Genomic DNA, 16,267 nt, shown 5'->3' with positions numbered 1-16,267 from the left:
ACACATACTTCCCAAGGTAAGTCTGGTAAATTTGTACATTGCTGTACAATACTATCAAGTCAACAATGATATAGTAACTTAATTTCTTTGCAGAAAGGGGTCTAGTTTATTTTTAATTGTCAGCATTATATTGTTGGCTTTTGCATTTGTTCTTCACACGATAAGCAATCACGTGGAATTATGGAATTTTAATCATGCTTTTTATAATTTTTCCTCCAGATAATTTTTCATTTATTTTACATGTCAGGATAAAATGAGAACATATTATTGTACTAAGTTGTACTACTACTCAGTACTGTGAAATCCAAGCTCAGGGCTCATCTCCTCCGTCTGAAAGAACTGCTGTCCATGCTCAACCAAAACATTAAAGAGGCGAGAGTTACCTACTTTGCAGGCCTAATTAGGGACAATAAACATAATCTGAGGTACCTGTTTAAAGCCATTAACTGGCTTGTAAACCCTGTCCATCCTGCTGTATCTGCCTCTTCCCCAGTAGACTGTGAAGATTTTTTGTCTTCCTTTGTTGACAAAGTCAACAACATTCATTGTAATTTTAACATTGCTCATATTTCCTCTGACTCATCAGTTTACTGTCTTACTCTCTTGTCTGATTTCTTCCCGATCTCTGCACAGTCTCATTAACACTGTATCCCATATGCGCCTTTCCTCTTTTCCTTCAGATTTAATCCACCCCAAATTCCTTATAGAGGTCTTGCCTACCCGAGGCCTTAGCCTGCTCTCCATTATTAAGCTTTCTCTCGCCTCTGGCTGTGTTCCTGATGGTTTTAAGATGGCGAGTGTCTAACCTATTTTGAAAAAAATCTGCCCTTGAGCCAACCCTACCAGATAACTACAGACCTATTTCAAAACTACCATTCATCTCCAAAATGCTTGAAGAAGTCATTGCACACAATATTTTCAATAAGTTCCAATCTGGCTTTCGCCACCAACATAGTACAGAAACAGCACTGCTAACAGTGACAAATGACATCCTCGTGCAAACTGACAATGGCAAACATGCTATCCTGGTTCTGCTTGACTTAACTGCTGCTTTTGATACTATTGATCACTCCATCTTGGTTGAATGTTTAAATAACTGGGTTGGTATCTCGGGCTCTGCTCTCGGTTGGCTCTCATCCTATATGTCTATCAGGAAGTTTCAGGTTGCCACAGACAACTTTGTGCCCTCAACTGCCCCTATACTCTGTAGAGTTCCTCAAGGTTCAATCCTTGGTCCCATCCTTTTCTCAATCTACATGTTACCTCTAGGCAATCTGGTTAGCCAGTTCAATCAACCAATCAAGAGCATCTCTCACCACTGCTATGCTGATGACATGCAGCTGTATTTATCAGTTAAGCCAAATGATATGGGTAATATTGGTACCCTTCATGACTGTAGGGCTGCTACTAAGGAATTAATGTAACTCAATTTCCCTCATCTCAATTCAGACAAAACTGAGCTTCTGCTACATAGGTGAGGCACTTTTGGTATGACTTCTGTGACATCTTGACCAAGATCACAAGAGTTACCTTACCATTCGATCCTGAGCTTTGCTTACTGGGGAATTTCACATGTCAGTAGATCCTCAACCATTTCCAAAATAAATTTATGGAAATCGTTTTATGTGTGGCCAGGAAATGCATAACAGTGACATGAAAATCTGATTCCCCTCACCTCATTGATAGATGGTCTTTGGAAATGAACAGTTGTATTCCTCTTGAAAACATCACATATAGTCTTAGAAAAGGATACAACACCTTTATGAAAATTTAGCAGCCTCACCTAGAGTACATAGACACATCACTGACACCACCATTTCTGGTAAACCAGAGGGCCTCTTTAGAGGATGTAACACTGTGTTAGTGCAGTGTGTCTGTATTTCACGCTATGCGCTACCCCCCCGCCCCCCCCGTCCTTTGTTTATAGGAAGGGTAGGGAATTGTTTGGGGCGGTTTTTTGTTTTGTTTTGGGTTTTTTTCGTGTTTTGTGTTCTATGGTTGTTAAAATGGGTTTGAAAATGAAAAATAAAATCCATTATTCCATTATCCAAACCGCTTTATCCTGCTCTCAGGGTTGTGGGGATGCTGGAGCCTATCCCAGCAGTCATTGGGCATTTCAATTTGGGTATTGAAAAATAAAATATTCCAAAAAAATCTGAGGTTCTCCTTATTGGTCCTAATGAGTTTGTCTCAGAAGTGAAATCTTTTATTGGCCCTCTGGCCACCAATGTTAAACCCTCCTCAAGAAATCTGGGTCTACTCTTTGACCAAAATCTTAATTTCGACCTACACATAAACAAGCTTGTGCAAACCTGCACTTTTCCAACTCCGGAACATCGCGAAAATCAAATCAATGCTATCAGCCAGAGATCTTGAGTTACTAATCTGTACCCTAATTTTCTCACGCCTTGACTACTGCAGTGCTCTTTTCTCCTGTCTCAGCCAAGTAGCCCTGTCCCACCTGCAACATGTGCAAAATGCTGCAGCCAGGCTGCTAACCAGTCCCAATCTTAGATCCCACATCATGCCAAGCCTTGCATCCTTTCATTGGCTCACAGTAAATTATAGAATAGACTTCAAGATACTGCTTATCACATATAAGGCCCTACATGGTCATGCCCCTTTATACATTTCCAAACTTTTGCATCCTTTCTCCCCCTCTAGGCCAATCAGATCTTCCTACCAGGGCCTCTTATTTATACCCTGCTCCCTCCGCAAATCAAGTGGTGGCTGTGCTTTTACCATAAATGGTAAATGGGCTGCATTTACATAGCGCTTTTCTAGTCTACTGACCACTCAAAGTGCTTTACACTGTATGCCTCACATCCACCCATTCACATCCACATTCATACACTGATGGCGGAGGCTGCCATGCAAGGTGCCAATCTGCTCATCAGTAGCAGTTAAGGGTTCAGTGTCTTGCTCAAGGACACCTCTATATGCTCTCTGCAGGAGCCGGGATCGAACCAGCAACCTTCCGATTACTAGACAACCCGCTCTACCTCCTACTATACCTCCAGTCATGTGTAATACATGCTTACAAAGGAATAAGAAATATATATTTTGAGTCTTAATTTCACAATAGTATGAAGGACCTCTTCATACATGGTCTTGGTGATCTGTGGCAATCTAGAGCACCCTAATTTCTGTACACAATGTGCTAGAATCTGCAGATACTACGTTTCTCAACTGCTGTGTTTATCGTTAGTCCTTGTGAAGGAGAGTATCAGCTAAGTGCCCTTGTATTTCGTCTACAGTTCCTAGACTACCAGAGCTATGTGATCCATGGTTGTCTTGTGGACAACCCAACTCTGGAGCGGTCCATTGCCCTGTTCAATGGGGTGTCGCAGTGGGTCCAGCTCATGGTGCTCAGCAAACTGACACCTCAGAACCGTGCAGAGGTCATCACCAAATACATCAATGTGGCACAGGTAAGAGTCACGGGGGCAGTCATGGGATCCCAGATGCACAGATATAGTACATTCAGACTGCATGCACAGACATAAAATAGGTATCCACTAGTTTTTTCTTACTCTTTGTTTGTCGGACACCCTGGAAACCAAACTATCTCTTTAACAAATGACTGGATTACCTTGGAGTATTCAAAGACCATTCATTATATGCTGGGTTTTATAAATGTGTGTTGAGTGTTGTGTGGGTGGGTGTCTGCTTATGTGCACATGATTGGCTTAGGGCACACTGTCCAACACACACTAACAGCATTTGTGTAAGGTGTTTTTTAAGAGCAAAGCTTCTCCATCACCGTTGTATGACTGGCTCTTCCTTTGAAGACAACTGACTCTTTAGGGACCTTTTTAGTGCAGTAACATGGCAGCTGAACCGGGATCAAGAAGGAGAACCAAAGCTTTTGTTGACTTACAAAGGGCAGTGCATTATGTAATTCCATTCATCCATTATCCAAACCGCTTATCCTGCTCTCAGGGTTGCAGGGATGCTGGAGCCTATCCCAGCAGTCATTGGGCGGCAGGCAGAGAGACGCCCTCCAGGCCATCACAGGGCCAACACACACATTCACACCTAGGGACAATTTAGTTTGGCCGATTCACCTGACCTACATGTCTTTGGACTGTGGGAGGAAACCGGAGCACCCGGAGGAAACCCACACAGACATGGGGAGAATATGCAAACTCCACACAGAGGACGACCCGGGACGACCTCCAAGGTTGGACTACCCTGGAGCTCGAACCCAGCACCTTCTTGCTGTGAGGCGACCGCGCTAACCACTGCACCACTGTGCCGCCCAGCATATTCTGAATGAAATTAATTAAGATATACGTGGGGTGTTTGGGTAGCATAGCGGTCCGCTCCGCTGCCCACCAACACGGGCAGGAAGCCAGCTGCATGTGGGCACGTGTCCCATTATGTGCATTATGTAATTATGTTCAATTAATTTATAGAATGGTTGGTTGATGTAAAAACAACACAAAATATTCACAGCTAATATAACTTCCTTTCTCTGTTCTCATCACGGCCACCATCCCTCTCTCTGTCTGACCTGGATGCTTCCAACCCTTATGATGAGATGTGAAGACTGTTTTGTTACAATAGCTAATATTTTATTCTTTCTATATTTTGCTTTCCATAGAAATTATTACAGCTGCAGAACTTCAACACTCTAATGGCCGTGGTCGGAGGACTGAGTCATAGCTCTATCTCTCGACTGAAGGAGACACACTCACACCTGGCCCCAGAAATAACAAAGGTAACTGAGCTTTAGCATTTAGATTTCCTTTCTTTCATTCTTTATATGAATAGGAACCATATCTGCATTCAGAGCAGGGAATGATGTAATGCATATGTAGCGAATTCAGGGGGCAGACGAGAGGTGAACCCGTGTCGCCCACACCACAGATGACTGCGCTAACCAGTCGACTAAAGGGTCTGACCCGTTAGCCAAGGGCAGCAAGTCTATTCATCCATGGTCATTACACGACCCCCTCTCCTTCGGGAAGTGCGTCCCCATGCTTCATGAGCTCCCTCACGCCTTTGGGTGCGTGCGCTTCCAGTGGCCTGACAGTCTCACCATCCCGCTTTTGACACCAATGTAGCAAATTTAGGGGCAGCCGAGATGCGAACCCGGGTCTCGTACCACGGGTGACTACGTTAACCAGTTGACTAAAGGGTCCTACCCGTTAGCCAAGAGCTAGCAAGTCTATTCATCTGTGATCATTACACATACACACAGGGAAGTGATGTAGGTTACAGATGTGCAGTGCATTGTGCTGTTGCAGGTCATTTAAAGCTGCGTGCTTTCACTTAATTCGCTACTGACATTGTTATTTTATGTCTGATTGTGATGGGCAGGCTGGGGTCCGCTTTGACCATCTTGCACAGCGATGACTTGTTACACCTGTGGTATCAGCGTCACTATAGAGTTCCTAGCAGACAAAGACTGTGCATACAGTTTTTTCATTCGGTCATTCAGCATTAGTGCTACGGACTACTCACAGCAAGAAAAAAGAAAAGAAATGAATTAAGTCACGTTTCTTGTGTACTGATACTTAGACATGCTTTTTTTTTTGTTTTTGCATTAACTCAATGATTGATGGAATTGTAACACCCAAATGTAACATCAACCCTAAAGCCCTACACACCACAATATATATATACACCACTCTTGCCTGTCCCGGCAGATCTGGAGCGATATGACGGAGCTAGTTTCCTCCAACAGTAATTACTCCAACTATCGTAAGGCCTTCAACGAGTGCCAGGGCTTCAAAATCCCTATCCTGGGTGTGCATCTCAAGGACCTGATAGCCATGCACGTGGTCTTCCCTGATTGGGTGGACGACGGGAGTAAAGTGAACCTTGGGAAGATGCAGCAGCTCTACGTGACTTTCAATGAGCTGGTGTCGCTACAGAGCGCAGTGGCCCAGGTGGAGCCCAACATGGACCTCATCTACTTGCTAACGGTGAGGAGCCCACAGGGAACCAATACACAGTGATACTACGACTGCCTGGGCAAATTTCTGGCAATAACCTTAAAATGTCCATACTAAAAAGAAAGATTTCTGATTTTTGAACGGGAGACAAATATTTGAAGTTTTAGCTGTTGATCGTTCTGTTTTGTTTCTGTGTTCCTGATCTAACCTCAGTACATTGCTCTGCGAGGTTACCTGTGCATCAGTTCCTCAAGAAGATCTCTTGGTACCATGTTACATTACAGCTCGGTAATACCGGGGTAATTACCATGGTAATTACCATTAGTTACCGGTGGTTACTAGTTGTAGTTACCTAGGTAGTTACCCCCCAATCCTTTCCTAACGTCCTATTTAAAGTTTAAAGTAATTAATTCAAAGTTTATTTCAAATTGCATTTTCCAGCTGATTCCACGTTATTACATAGAAACTACCATCTCTGTTTCCATGTGACAAATCATGGGCTTAAAAAGGATGTTAGGAAAGGCTCCGGGGGGGTAACCACCTAGGTAACTACTACCAGTAACTATTGATAACTCATGGTAATTGCTGGTAATTACCCTGGTATTACCTTGTTATTACCGAGCTGTAATGTACAGTAGTACCGATCTCTTCTGAGTGAATGGGTTAAATACAGAGCATGTTAACCTGCCGAGAAGATACCAAAGATATTGCCTTCACTGTAGGTCTTACAACCAACATGTGTACAGAAGAGCCATGACCTCGACCAGTACAGTGACTGCATACTGCTTCTGTGATACTGTCACCTGCACATGGACTATAAAGATAATTATAACTTGTCTCTTCACATTTTTCCAGCTTTCTCTAGACCTGTATTACACAGAAGATGAGATTTATGAGCTTTCATTACTGAGGGAACCACGTAACCCAAAGTCACTAGTAAGTCTCAGGTGAAGAGAGTCGCGTCTGTCCTCTCTCATCCCCTGTCCGTCAGTTTATCTTTTTCTTTGTCCATTATTCTTTCCATTTTATTTTGCAGTTTATGCAATAATATAATTTCAAGCAATGTTTAACTGTGAGAATCTTGTAGAGCTCATTCTCAATTATTGCATATACCATACAACTAGAACCTATTTAGAGATTTTGGAGAATGGGAGGAAGTTTTGATATTTCAGATCTTTGACACTGTTTCCTTCTCTGCAGCCCATATCTCCCACAACTCCCACCAAGCACCTGGCTCCGCTGGACTGGGCCACAGCGGTGACCACCAAACCAGACCCATCTGTGGTCAATAAACATATCAGGAAGGTGGTGGATGTGAGTAGACTTACGTTCCAGCCAATGGACCGCATTTCATTTGAAATTACTGATTTCAGGCGAGGGTTTGTCAGTCACACACGGATGCATGTTAAGATGCTGATGACAAATTGGTCCTGCCATTCTTAATATGGATTGCAGTCATGAAAACTGTAAAGGGGAAAGTGTAAAAAGGAAGGACGGTGCTGCTCATGCCACAAGCCGTCATCTTGTCGAAAGAAATGATCTGCTTTGCCTTCACTTTCACTGCTGGAAATGTTCCTGTAACTGTCCCCACGAAGGAAACTAAGTGGGCACCAAAACATATAATGATGACTACTTGTTGGACAGATGCTTAGGTTCTTCTGAAATAATCTTGGGAGTGATTTGTTCCCTCTCTGGTTCTGGAAGTCTGTGTTTAGAAATTATGACCATGACCACGATGGCTACATCTCCCATGAGGACTTTGAAAGCATTGCTGCCAACTTCCCTTTCCTGGACTCCTTCTGTGTTCTCGACAAAGACCAGTGAGTGTGTCTATCGATCTAATAGAAAACTTCATAGCAAGATATTGCAAGAGATTTGAAGTATTGGTGAACTAAGTGAATGAACAAATCACATTTGATCAAGTCATTTCTGAGTTTGATACACAACGTCTTGAATGGGATTTACTCCGTGGTTCTGAATCTGAACCCGTCCCACTGCTGCAGGGCTAAAATAACTTTTTACTGCCGTTCTCCCCAGTTGTACTTGGCCAATTACCCCACTCTTCCGAGCCGTCCCGGTCGCTGCTCCGCCCCCTCTGCTGATCCGGGGAGGGCTGCAGACTACCACATGTCTCCTCCCATACATGTGGAGTCACCAGCCGCTTCTTTTCACCTGACGGTGGGGAGTTTCACCAGGGGGACGTAGCACGTGGGAGGATCACGCTATTCCCCCCAGTTCCCCCTCCCCCCGGAACAGGCGCCCCGACCGACCAGAGGAGGTGCTAGTGCAGCGACCAGGACACATACCCACATCCACATCCACACAATATTTATGCACAATATTTATAGGCAAAAATTCCCTCCAAGACATAATCAGCTGTAAATGAACTGATTTGGCAGTCAAGGATGATAGGTCTGTTATCTTTGTAGCAGTTATCCTCTTCTGGCTGATGTGAATATGTTGGTCATGTTGAGGCATCGAAATCAAATTGAGACTGATACATAATCCGTGAAAAGCAGCTTTCATCATCCACCCACCCCACCCCACCCTACCCCACCCTACCCTACCCTCTCTCTCGCTCTTTCCAGAGACGGACTCATCAGTAAGGATGAGATGATGGCGTACTTCCTGCGGGCCAACCCTCTCCTGCAGTGTAAGCTGGGCCCTGGCTTCATCCACAACTTTCAGGAGATGACCTACCTGAGACCCACCTTCTGTGAACACTGTGCTGGATTTGTGCGTATCTCTGAAAATTGTGTTGCTGTTGTACCTAATTGTGTATATCACCCCCCCCCTCCTCAAATTACACTTATAGCAATAGTTCTGTCCTGTAATTTCCATGATGGCAGGGGTGTTGCATGATTTTTTTTAAAAAGCATGTCTGTCAATCTGAAAATGCTTTTAACCCGTTTAAATTCACATACATATCCATATCTTCAGGTTTATGGAGGTTTATAGTTGGCTTAAAAGTACAATCCTGAAATTTTGCAAGTAAATATGTGTTGATTTTTTTATCTTTCTCATGTTTAAGACAGTCTCTAATCCACAAATATTAAAAACAGCAACACTTTAGTAGTTGTTCATTTTAACAGTTACTGGGAGGTAAACAACACAACACAGTGTTTTATTTACTCATTACAGCAGCCAACTGGAAGAATAAGGGACAGCAGATTTGAAAAAAGCAATATTTTTTTTTAAAACAAACAGATATGGCAGACGCTACATCAATACATGAAACACAGTGTCAACTTTTTGTCTTGTTTTGTTTTGTTTTTGTTGCTTTTTGGCGGTTAAGAAGATGCTGACACTTCAGTAACTGTGTAACACCATTGCGGTTACTACCAGACACAATAGGTATCAGTATTTTGATATAAAAATGACAATCTTCAGGATTGTAACTTGATGTAGAATCTACTAGAACAGTGTGTCAGAAAATATCCCACAATAATTATCGTCTTCCACTGAGGCTGGCATTGTTGTGGCCAGAAGAAGAATCTGACTGCAATAATCCAATGTACATCTGGATTTTTCCTCTACTTGTAGTATGTCCATTGGTTGACAGTTGAGTATAGATTAAAAGTCCATTTGTTATTTTATTTTTAGATACGTATTCTTTTTATGGCTGAGTTATGTGATGGTATATCATCTGAAAGTGCAACATTTGACAATCTTTTTGTTCAAGCCATTTGAGATGGTTCTTTTTAAACTTTCCCGTGGTTAACGGTTTGAAAAACCCAACGAAGACCGGACATCCGGGTGGCGTGGCGGTCTATTCCGTTGCCTACCAACACAGAGATCACCGGTTCGAATCCCCGTGTTACCTCTGGCTTGGTCGGGCGTCCCTACCGACACGATACACTGTGTGCATAACTGTAGTCCACTGACTTCCGGTTCCCAATATATTGATTGGGAGTATTAATTGGCAGTATGGATTGCAGTATTGTTTGGTAGTATTGATTGGCAGTACTGATTGGCAGTATTGTTTGGTAGTATTGATTGGTAGTATTGTTTGGTAGTATTGATTGGTAGTATTGATTGGCAGTATTGTTTGGTAGTATTGATTGGTAGTATTGTTTGGTAGTATTGTTTGGCAGTATTGATTGGTAGTGTTGTTTGGTAGTATTGATTGGCAGTACTGATTGGCAGTATTGTGACTCAATAGTACAGTTTACAGTGTGAGCCAATAACACGAGGCAATAGAAATGACTGTTATAACATGTTGGTTCATTAAAATCACAATTCCATCCACTTTGGCGTTAATAGTACTACATACTACATAAGTACTGTACACGGATGCAGTGTCCTTTTGTGGCCCATTGGCTCAGCCACATTTGTTGTGCGTTGTGTCTTCCATTTCAAACACTGATGTGATTTTTTTTTTTCTTTTGCATCCTCTCACCTCCTTCCCCCTTCACACTCCCGACTTGCTCCTTCAGCTTTGGGGAATCATCAAGCAGGGCTACAAGTGCAAAGGTAGATCTCCAGTGGTTTTACGTATTTATCCAGCCTGTAACAAGTATTTTAGATTAAAAAACGTGTTACTTGTGTAGAATGGCTCCCCTCCCTAAAAGCATCTACGATAAGATGTAGTTTGTTGACGATGAGATGTGGTGTCTGGGACGAGAGCCATCTGGAAAAAAAAAGACACCTTCATAAATGACTAACTTCTCATTTCTCGTGTGAACTCATCTTGTTTCTTCATATGACAGACTGTGGAGTAAACTGCCACAAACAGTGCCGGGAGCTGCTGGTGTTGGCGTGCAGGAAGCTTCTCCGCTCCACCTCTCTTGGCAACGTGTCTCCGGGTGGGCTGACCCACAGCTCGCTGCCCAGTAGTCCTGCCCTGCCCACGTGTAAAGGTAGCTTCCAGCAAAAGTTAGCAATGATCAGCTATAATTTCACTGTCAAATCTTAGAGTTTAGGGCGTCCGGGTGGTGTGGCGGTCTATTCCGTTGCCTACCAACACGGAGATCGGTGGTTCGAATCCCCGTGTTACCTCCGGCTTGGTCGGGCGTCCCTATAGACACAGTTGGCTGTGGCTGCGGGTGGGAAGCCGGATGTGGGTATGTGTCCTGGTCGCTGCACTAGCGCCTCCTCTGGTCGGTCGGGGGCACCTGTTCAGGGGGGAGGGGGAACTGGGGGGAATAGCGTGATCCTCCCACGCGCTATGTCCCCCTGGTGAAACTCCTCGCTGTCAGGTGAAAAGAAGCGGCGGGCGACTCCACATGTATGGGAGGAGGCATGTGGTAGTCTGCAGCCCTCCCCGGATTGGCAGAGGGGGCGGAGCAGTGACCGGGGCGGCTTGGAAGAGTGGGGTAATTGGCCGGGTACAATTGGGGGGGGTCCAAAAAACATGAAAAAATATCTTATAGTTTAGAATGACTGGCTTCAGCTGTGTCTTGAACTAAAGAACCCAGAACCAACTAAAGCTGCTGCGGATATGATTTGTGTATCAGACCTTCGCCCAAAAGGACATTGGAAATGGTTTGTATCAGTGCAAAGGCCTGCATCTCAATGATATACATATATTTATATTGACTTAGTCCTGCACCGCTTGATAATACAGCAGGTGGCACTGATGTTTGAAGGTGGATATGTATATATGTAAGTTTGCATATATGTATTTATGTATGCAAAGTACATTATAAGTTCTGACAAACCGAAGACAAATTCCTTGTATGTAAAACCTGATTCTGCTTCTGATCCCAGATGAGGATGAGCTTTTTACCTTTGGAGCAGTGACACCTTCAGGTCCGACGCTGGACAGCAGGTCCATTACCCTGATGACCGGCTCGGCCCAGCGAATCTCTGTACGCTTGCAGAGGGCCACCACGAGCCAGGCCACCCAAACTGAACCGCTGTGGTCCGAACACAACTGGGAGGCCACAGACGGCGGCTCCCACACCTTCCCCAAGATGAGGTACCGACCCCAGCGGAAGACCTCCAAGAATAAAGGCTTCAGCCACTGGCAAAATCAGGATGGTAGGAAGCACCAGGGGGGCAAAAACCAAGGGAAGACTGACTGTCTGGAGCGGGCGGAGGAGCTGGGAGAAGTTGTGCAGAATGGGATAACCACACACAAAGGGAAGGTAATACAACAAGCAAACAACTGTTAAGTAAATAGCATATTAGGAAAACACAAATGTATTTTTCCTTTGGGTCAGCTGGTTGGTTCTTTGTTTAACACGAATGATAGAGTAATGCAGTTGGAGCGAATTCAGGGGGGCAGCCAGGAAGCGCCGCAACTGGCCGGGACGCGAACCCGGGTCTCCCGCACCGCAGGCGACTACGTTAACCAGTCGACTAAAGGGTCCAACCCATTAGCCAAGGGCTAGCGAGTCTAGTGTCATCCGTGATCGTTACACAGTCCACTGAAAGCATCGTATTTTAAAGGCGCTTCATTTAGATTTCCAGCAGTTTAGTTTGCCACCTCACAGCCATTTGTGAAAACCGAGGGCTGGGAACTGAGACTGAACCCCACCGCCAGTCTGCTGGGATGAGATGATTTACAGTTTTAGCTAGCTTACCTGATCGGCCATTGTCTGAGTCTGCAGTTTGGTGTCACAACAGGTAGTTATGATGCTAAAGTTCCGTTTTCATTGAATGTCAGTTATTCTGAGCTAAGCTTCGGACCACTGGTTTATATTCAGCTTTTTAAATCATGAAGCATATGAAAAATACATCGTGTAACGATCACGAATGACTAGACTCGCTAGCCCTTGGCTAATGGGTTGGACCCTTTAGTTGACTGGTTAACGTAGTCGCCCGTGGTGTGGGAGATCTGGGTTCGCGTCCCGGCTGCCCCCCGAATTAGCTACAATATGAAAGGAATTCTTCTCAGTATTTATGAGGAAAATATTTTCTCTCAACTATAAATCTGGGCTTCTACTTTATGAAAAATTCAAATTCTGCACTACAGACACATTTTAATTTTAAATTAGTCACACTAGGATCCAGTGTCATTTCTTAGGTTTAGCTCATTCCAAGCAAAAACAAGCACCCCCCTGTCGACCTTCAGCTCGCACATTTTGTTCAGGAAAGTACTTTTCTAGTTTGGATAATCCCCGTAACCTGGTGGACCATTAGTTTTGAGGGGGTTTTCAGAAGGAAATGATTAATTTACTGACATCCTCTTGTCTTACAGGACAGCTGACTTGGCCACAGTGTTGAGGGCCAGACCTTGGGGTTCAGATCTGATCAGGGGGCTCGAACTTGCTCAGTCCAGCCCTCGGGGCCATATATAAGGAAGCTCTCGTCACTCAGGGAGGTCCTCGGGTGTTTGAGGCCCCATCATGGTGGCTTGGAGTAGTGAACCTGGCCGGCTGGAGACGTAGCCGTGGACAGACAGCTGTGGACAGCAACATGTAGACTCTGAGTCCATAGAAGGACGTACGGTATGAGATCCTACAGGGAAGCTGAAACTCAAGAGGAAGACCGCAGTGAGAAGTGGATAACAGTCTCCAGCGACGTCTACATCGTCTCCACCTTCACAGTGTCATCTGCTGTCTTTTTGCTCCTGGATGAATCAGTGTATCAGCTGAAGGTATTTTATTGACGGTGCCTGCATTGAGAAGAGGTGTGTAAGGCTGCGAGGAGTAAGTTTAATGTATATTGGCTGTGCAATCTACTGTTTGTTCGTTTTGTTTTTTTTATATTTTAAAGAATCAGATATAGGGGTATTTCTGATGTAGGTCATGAGGTCATGGTGTGGTGTAGGTAGAAGGTCATTCTAAGGTTGCCACAGGGTTGTTTTTGAGACGGACTCGGTGGGAGATGAGGTAGAAAGTGTGGCGAAGAGAGAAGTTTAGAGTGTTGCAGATGTTGATGAAGAGGAATTGCAGAGAGACGGACAATATGAAAGTGAGTGAGATGAAAAACTTACTTTTGTGTATTTTTGTGTTTGCTTGCAAGTCAATTTACGTTTAGCCTCACTAGATCCAACACAACACACTCTGCTGGGGATTACTTTTGTCAGTTACATGCCAGTTACATGCCAGTTACATGTGACCGTGGAATCTAAGAGCTAGCACGCTGTATTACAGCATCACTATTCAGGAAGTCACAAGTGCAAGCATGAAACTTGACTTTTTTTTACAATGACCAGCGTAACACACCTCTTTCTGGTGACGGCTGAATAACGGAGAGAAATCTGCTAGATGCCTTGTTAATGGCAGAAATGATTCTAAAGGGACCAAAAGGAAATATTCTCTTTCGTCAGAAGAGACGAGAGACGTGAGCCGTCTGAATGTACATCAGCTGTCGCAGCACATTTCCACCCAAATGCGCTCCAGCGTCCGCCTGCCGCCCCTCGACACCCACTCACAGCGGTGCGGTTCATGACGTGTCATGTGCCATCATCAGCGAGGCTGTTCGTTTAATTCAGCCAATCCCAAATACTCAGAAACACGGGTTCGGTGGAGCAGCATTGGATGGAGCAAGACCCAACTTCATGCTAGATTACGCAAGGAAGGTTTTATTTTTATTTATTTTTTTCCCTTTTTTTCTCCCAATTGTACCCGGCCAATCACCCCACTCTTCCAAGCCATCCTGGTCGCTGCTCCACCTCCCTCTGCTGATCTGGGGACGGCTTGGAACAGTGGGGTAATTGGCCAAGTACAACTGGGGAGAAAAAGTCAACAACAACAACAAAAAAGGAGAAGATGAAGTAAAAAAGAAAGCTGAAAATTTGGTCAACATTTTTTTCCCTTTTCCTGCCTCATAATGTTGCATGTATTTGTTTCTCAACCCTTGTTGGGCACAATCACATCCTCAAACACATCACAGAGTCCACATCACATCCTCAAACACATCACAGAGTCCACATCACATCCTCAAACACATCACAGAGTCCACATCACAGAGTCCACATCACATCCTCAAACACATCAGAGTCCACATCACATCCTCAAACACATCACAGAGTCCACATCACATCCTCAAACACATCAGAGTCCACATCACATCCTCAAACACATCACAGAGTCCACATCACATCCTCAAACACATCAGAGTCCACATCACATCCTCAAACACATCAGAGTCCACATTACATCCTCAAACACATCACAGAGTCCACATCACATCCTCAAACACATCAGAGTCCACATCACATCCTCAAACACATCACAGAGTCCACATCACATCCTCAAACACATCAGAGTCCACATCACATCCTCAAACACATCAGAGTCCACATCACATCCTCAAACACATCACAGAATCCACATCACATCCTCAAACACATCACAGAATCCACATCACATCCTCAAACACATCACAGAGTCCACATCACATCCTCAAACACATCACAGAGTCCACATCACATCCTCAAACACATCACAGAGTCCACATCACATCCTCAAACACATCAGAGTCCACATCACATCCTCAAACACATCACAGAATCCACATCACATCCTCAAACACATCACAGAATCCACATCACATCCTCAAACACATCAGAGTCCACATCACATCCTCAAACACATCAGAGTCCACATCACATCCTCAAACACATCAGAGTCCACATCACATCCTCAAACACATCACAGAATCCACATCACATCCTCAAACACATCACAGAGTCCACATCACATCCTCAAACACATCACAGAGTCCACATCACATCCTCAAACACATCACAGAGTCCACATCACATCCTCAAACACATCAGAGTCCACATCACATCCTCAAACACATCACAGAATCCACATCACATCCTCAAACACATCACAGAATCCACATCACATCCTCAAACACATCAGAGTCCACATCACATCCTCAAACACATCAGAGTCCACATCACATCCTCAAACACATCAGAATCCACATCACATCCTCAAACACATCAGAATCCACATCACATCCTCAAACACATCACAGAGTCCACATCACATCCTCAAACACATCAGAGAGTCCACATCACATCCTCAAACACATCAGAGTCCACATCACATCCTCAAACACATCAGAGTCCACATCACATCCTCAAACACATCAGAGTCCACATCACATCCTCAAACACATCACAGAGTCCACATCACATCCTCAAACGCATCACAGAGTCCACATCACATCCTCAAACGCATCACAGAGTCCACACCACCTCCCCAAACCCGCCGACGAGCCGCTCCTCATACCTAGACTGGTCTGATAAGGGACGAGGTGACACAGGTAGTAGCTTCACTGTGTTTTTATATGCATTCCAATACGCTGTAAATGTATTTATGTCAAAGTAAGGAGGACTTTACCAGAGATGTTGTACTAAGTGGATTTGTCTACTTGAGAAAAGTGCTTTTAATTCTTTTATTTATATTGTTATACGGAGAGCCTTCTGTAGCATTCCCAGTGATGATGATGGTGAT

The 16,267-nt window shown here is 44.3% G+C and overlaps 1 protein-coding gene across 1 annotated transcript in view; it reads left to right on the top strand.

The window, feature by feature from the left end:
* The window catches only part of rasgrp3 (RAS guanyl releasing protein 3 (calcium and DAG-regulated)), a 60,778-nt gene extending 46,350 nt beyond the window's left edge, over positions 1-14,428 (top strand). The window contains exons 7-17 of the mRNA XM_056291543.1: positions 3,258-3,431; positions 4,607-4,723; positions 5,655-5,933; positions 6,759-6,839; positions 7,104-7,217; positions 7,608-7,723; positions 8,492-8,639; positions 10,340-10,376; positions 10,613-10,762; positions 11,613-11,992; positions 13,048-14,428. Coding sequence (XP_056147518.1) covers positions 3,258-3,431; positions 4,607-4,723; positions 5,655-5,933; positions 6,759-6,839; positions 7,104-7,217; positions 7,608-7,723; positions 8,492-8,639; positions 10,340-10,376; positions 10,613-10,762; positions 11,613-11,992; positions 13,048-13,056 — 1,605 coding nt within the window. The 3' untranslated portion in view covers positions 13,057-14,428. The remainder of the gene's footprint in view (positions 1-3,257; positions 3,432-4,606; positions 4,724-5,654; positions 5,934-6,758; positions 6,840-7,103; positions 7,218-7,607; positions 7,724-8,491; positions 8,640-10,339; positions 10,377-10,612; positions 10,763-11,612; positions 11,993-13,047) is intronic.
* The last annotated feature ends 1,839 nt before the right edge of the window (positions 14,429-16,267 follow it).

Source organism: Lampris incognitus, chromosome 13 (genome assembly GCF_029633865.1).
Source record: "Lampris incognitus isolate fLamInc1 chromosome 13, fLamInc1.hap2, whole genome shotgun sequence".
Classification (NCBI taxonomy): Eukaryota; Metazoa; Chordata; class Actinopteri; order Lampriformes; family Lampridae; genus Lampris; species Lampris incognitus.
Note: the sequence above shows the minus strand (reverse complement) of the source record. Positions and strands in the feature narration are given on the sequence as shown.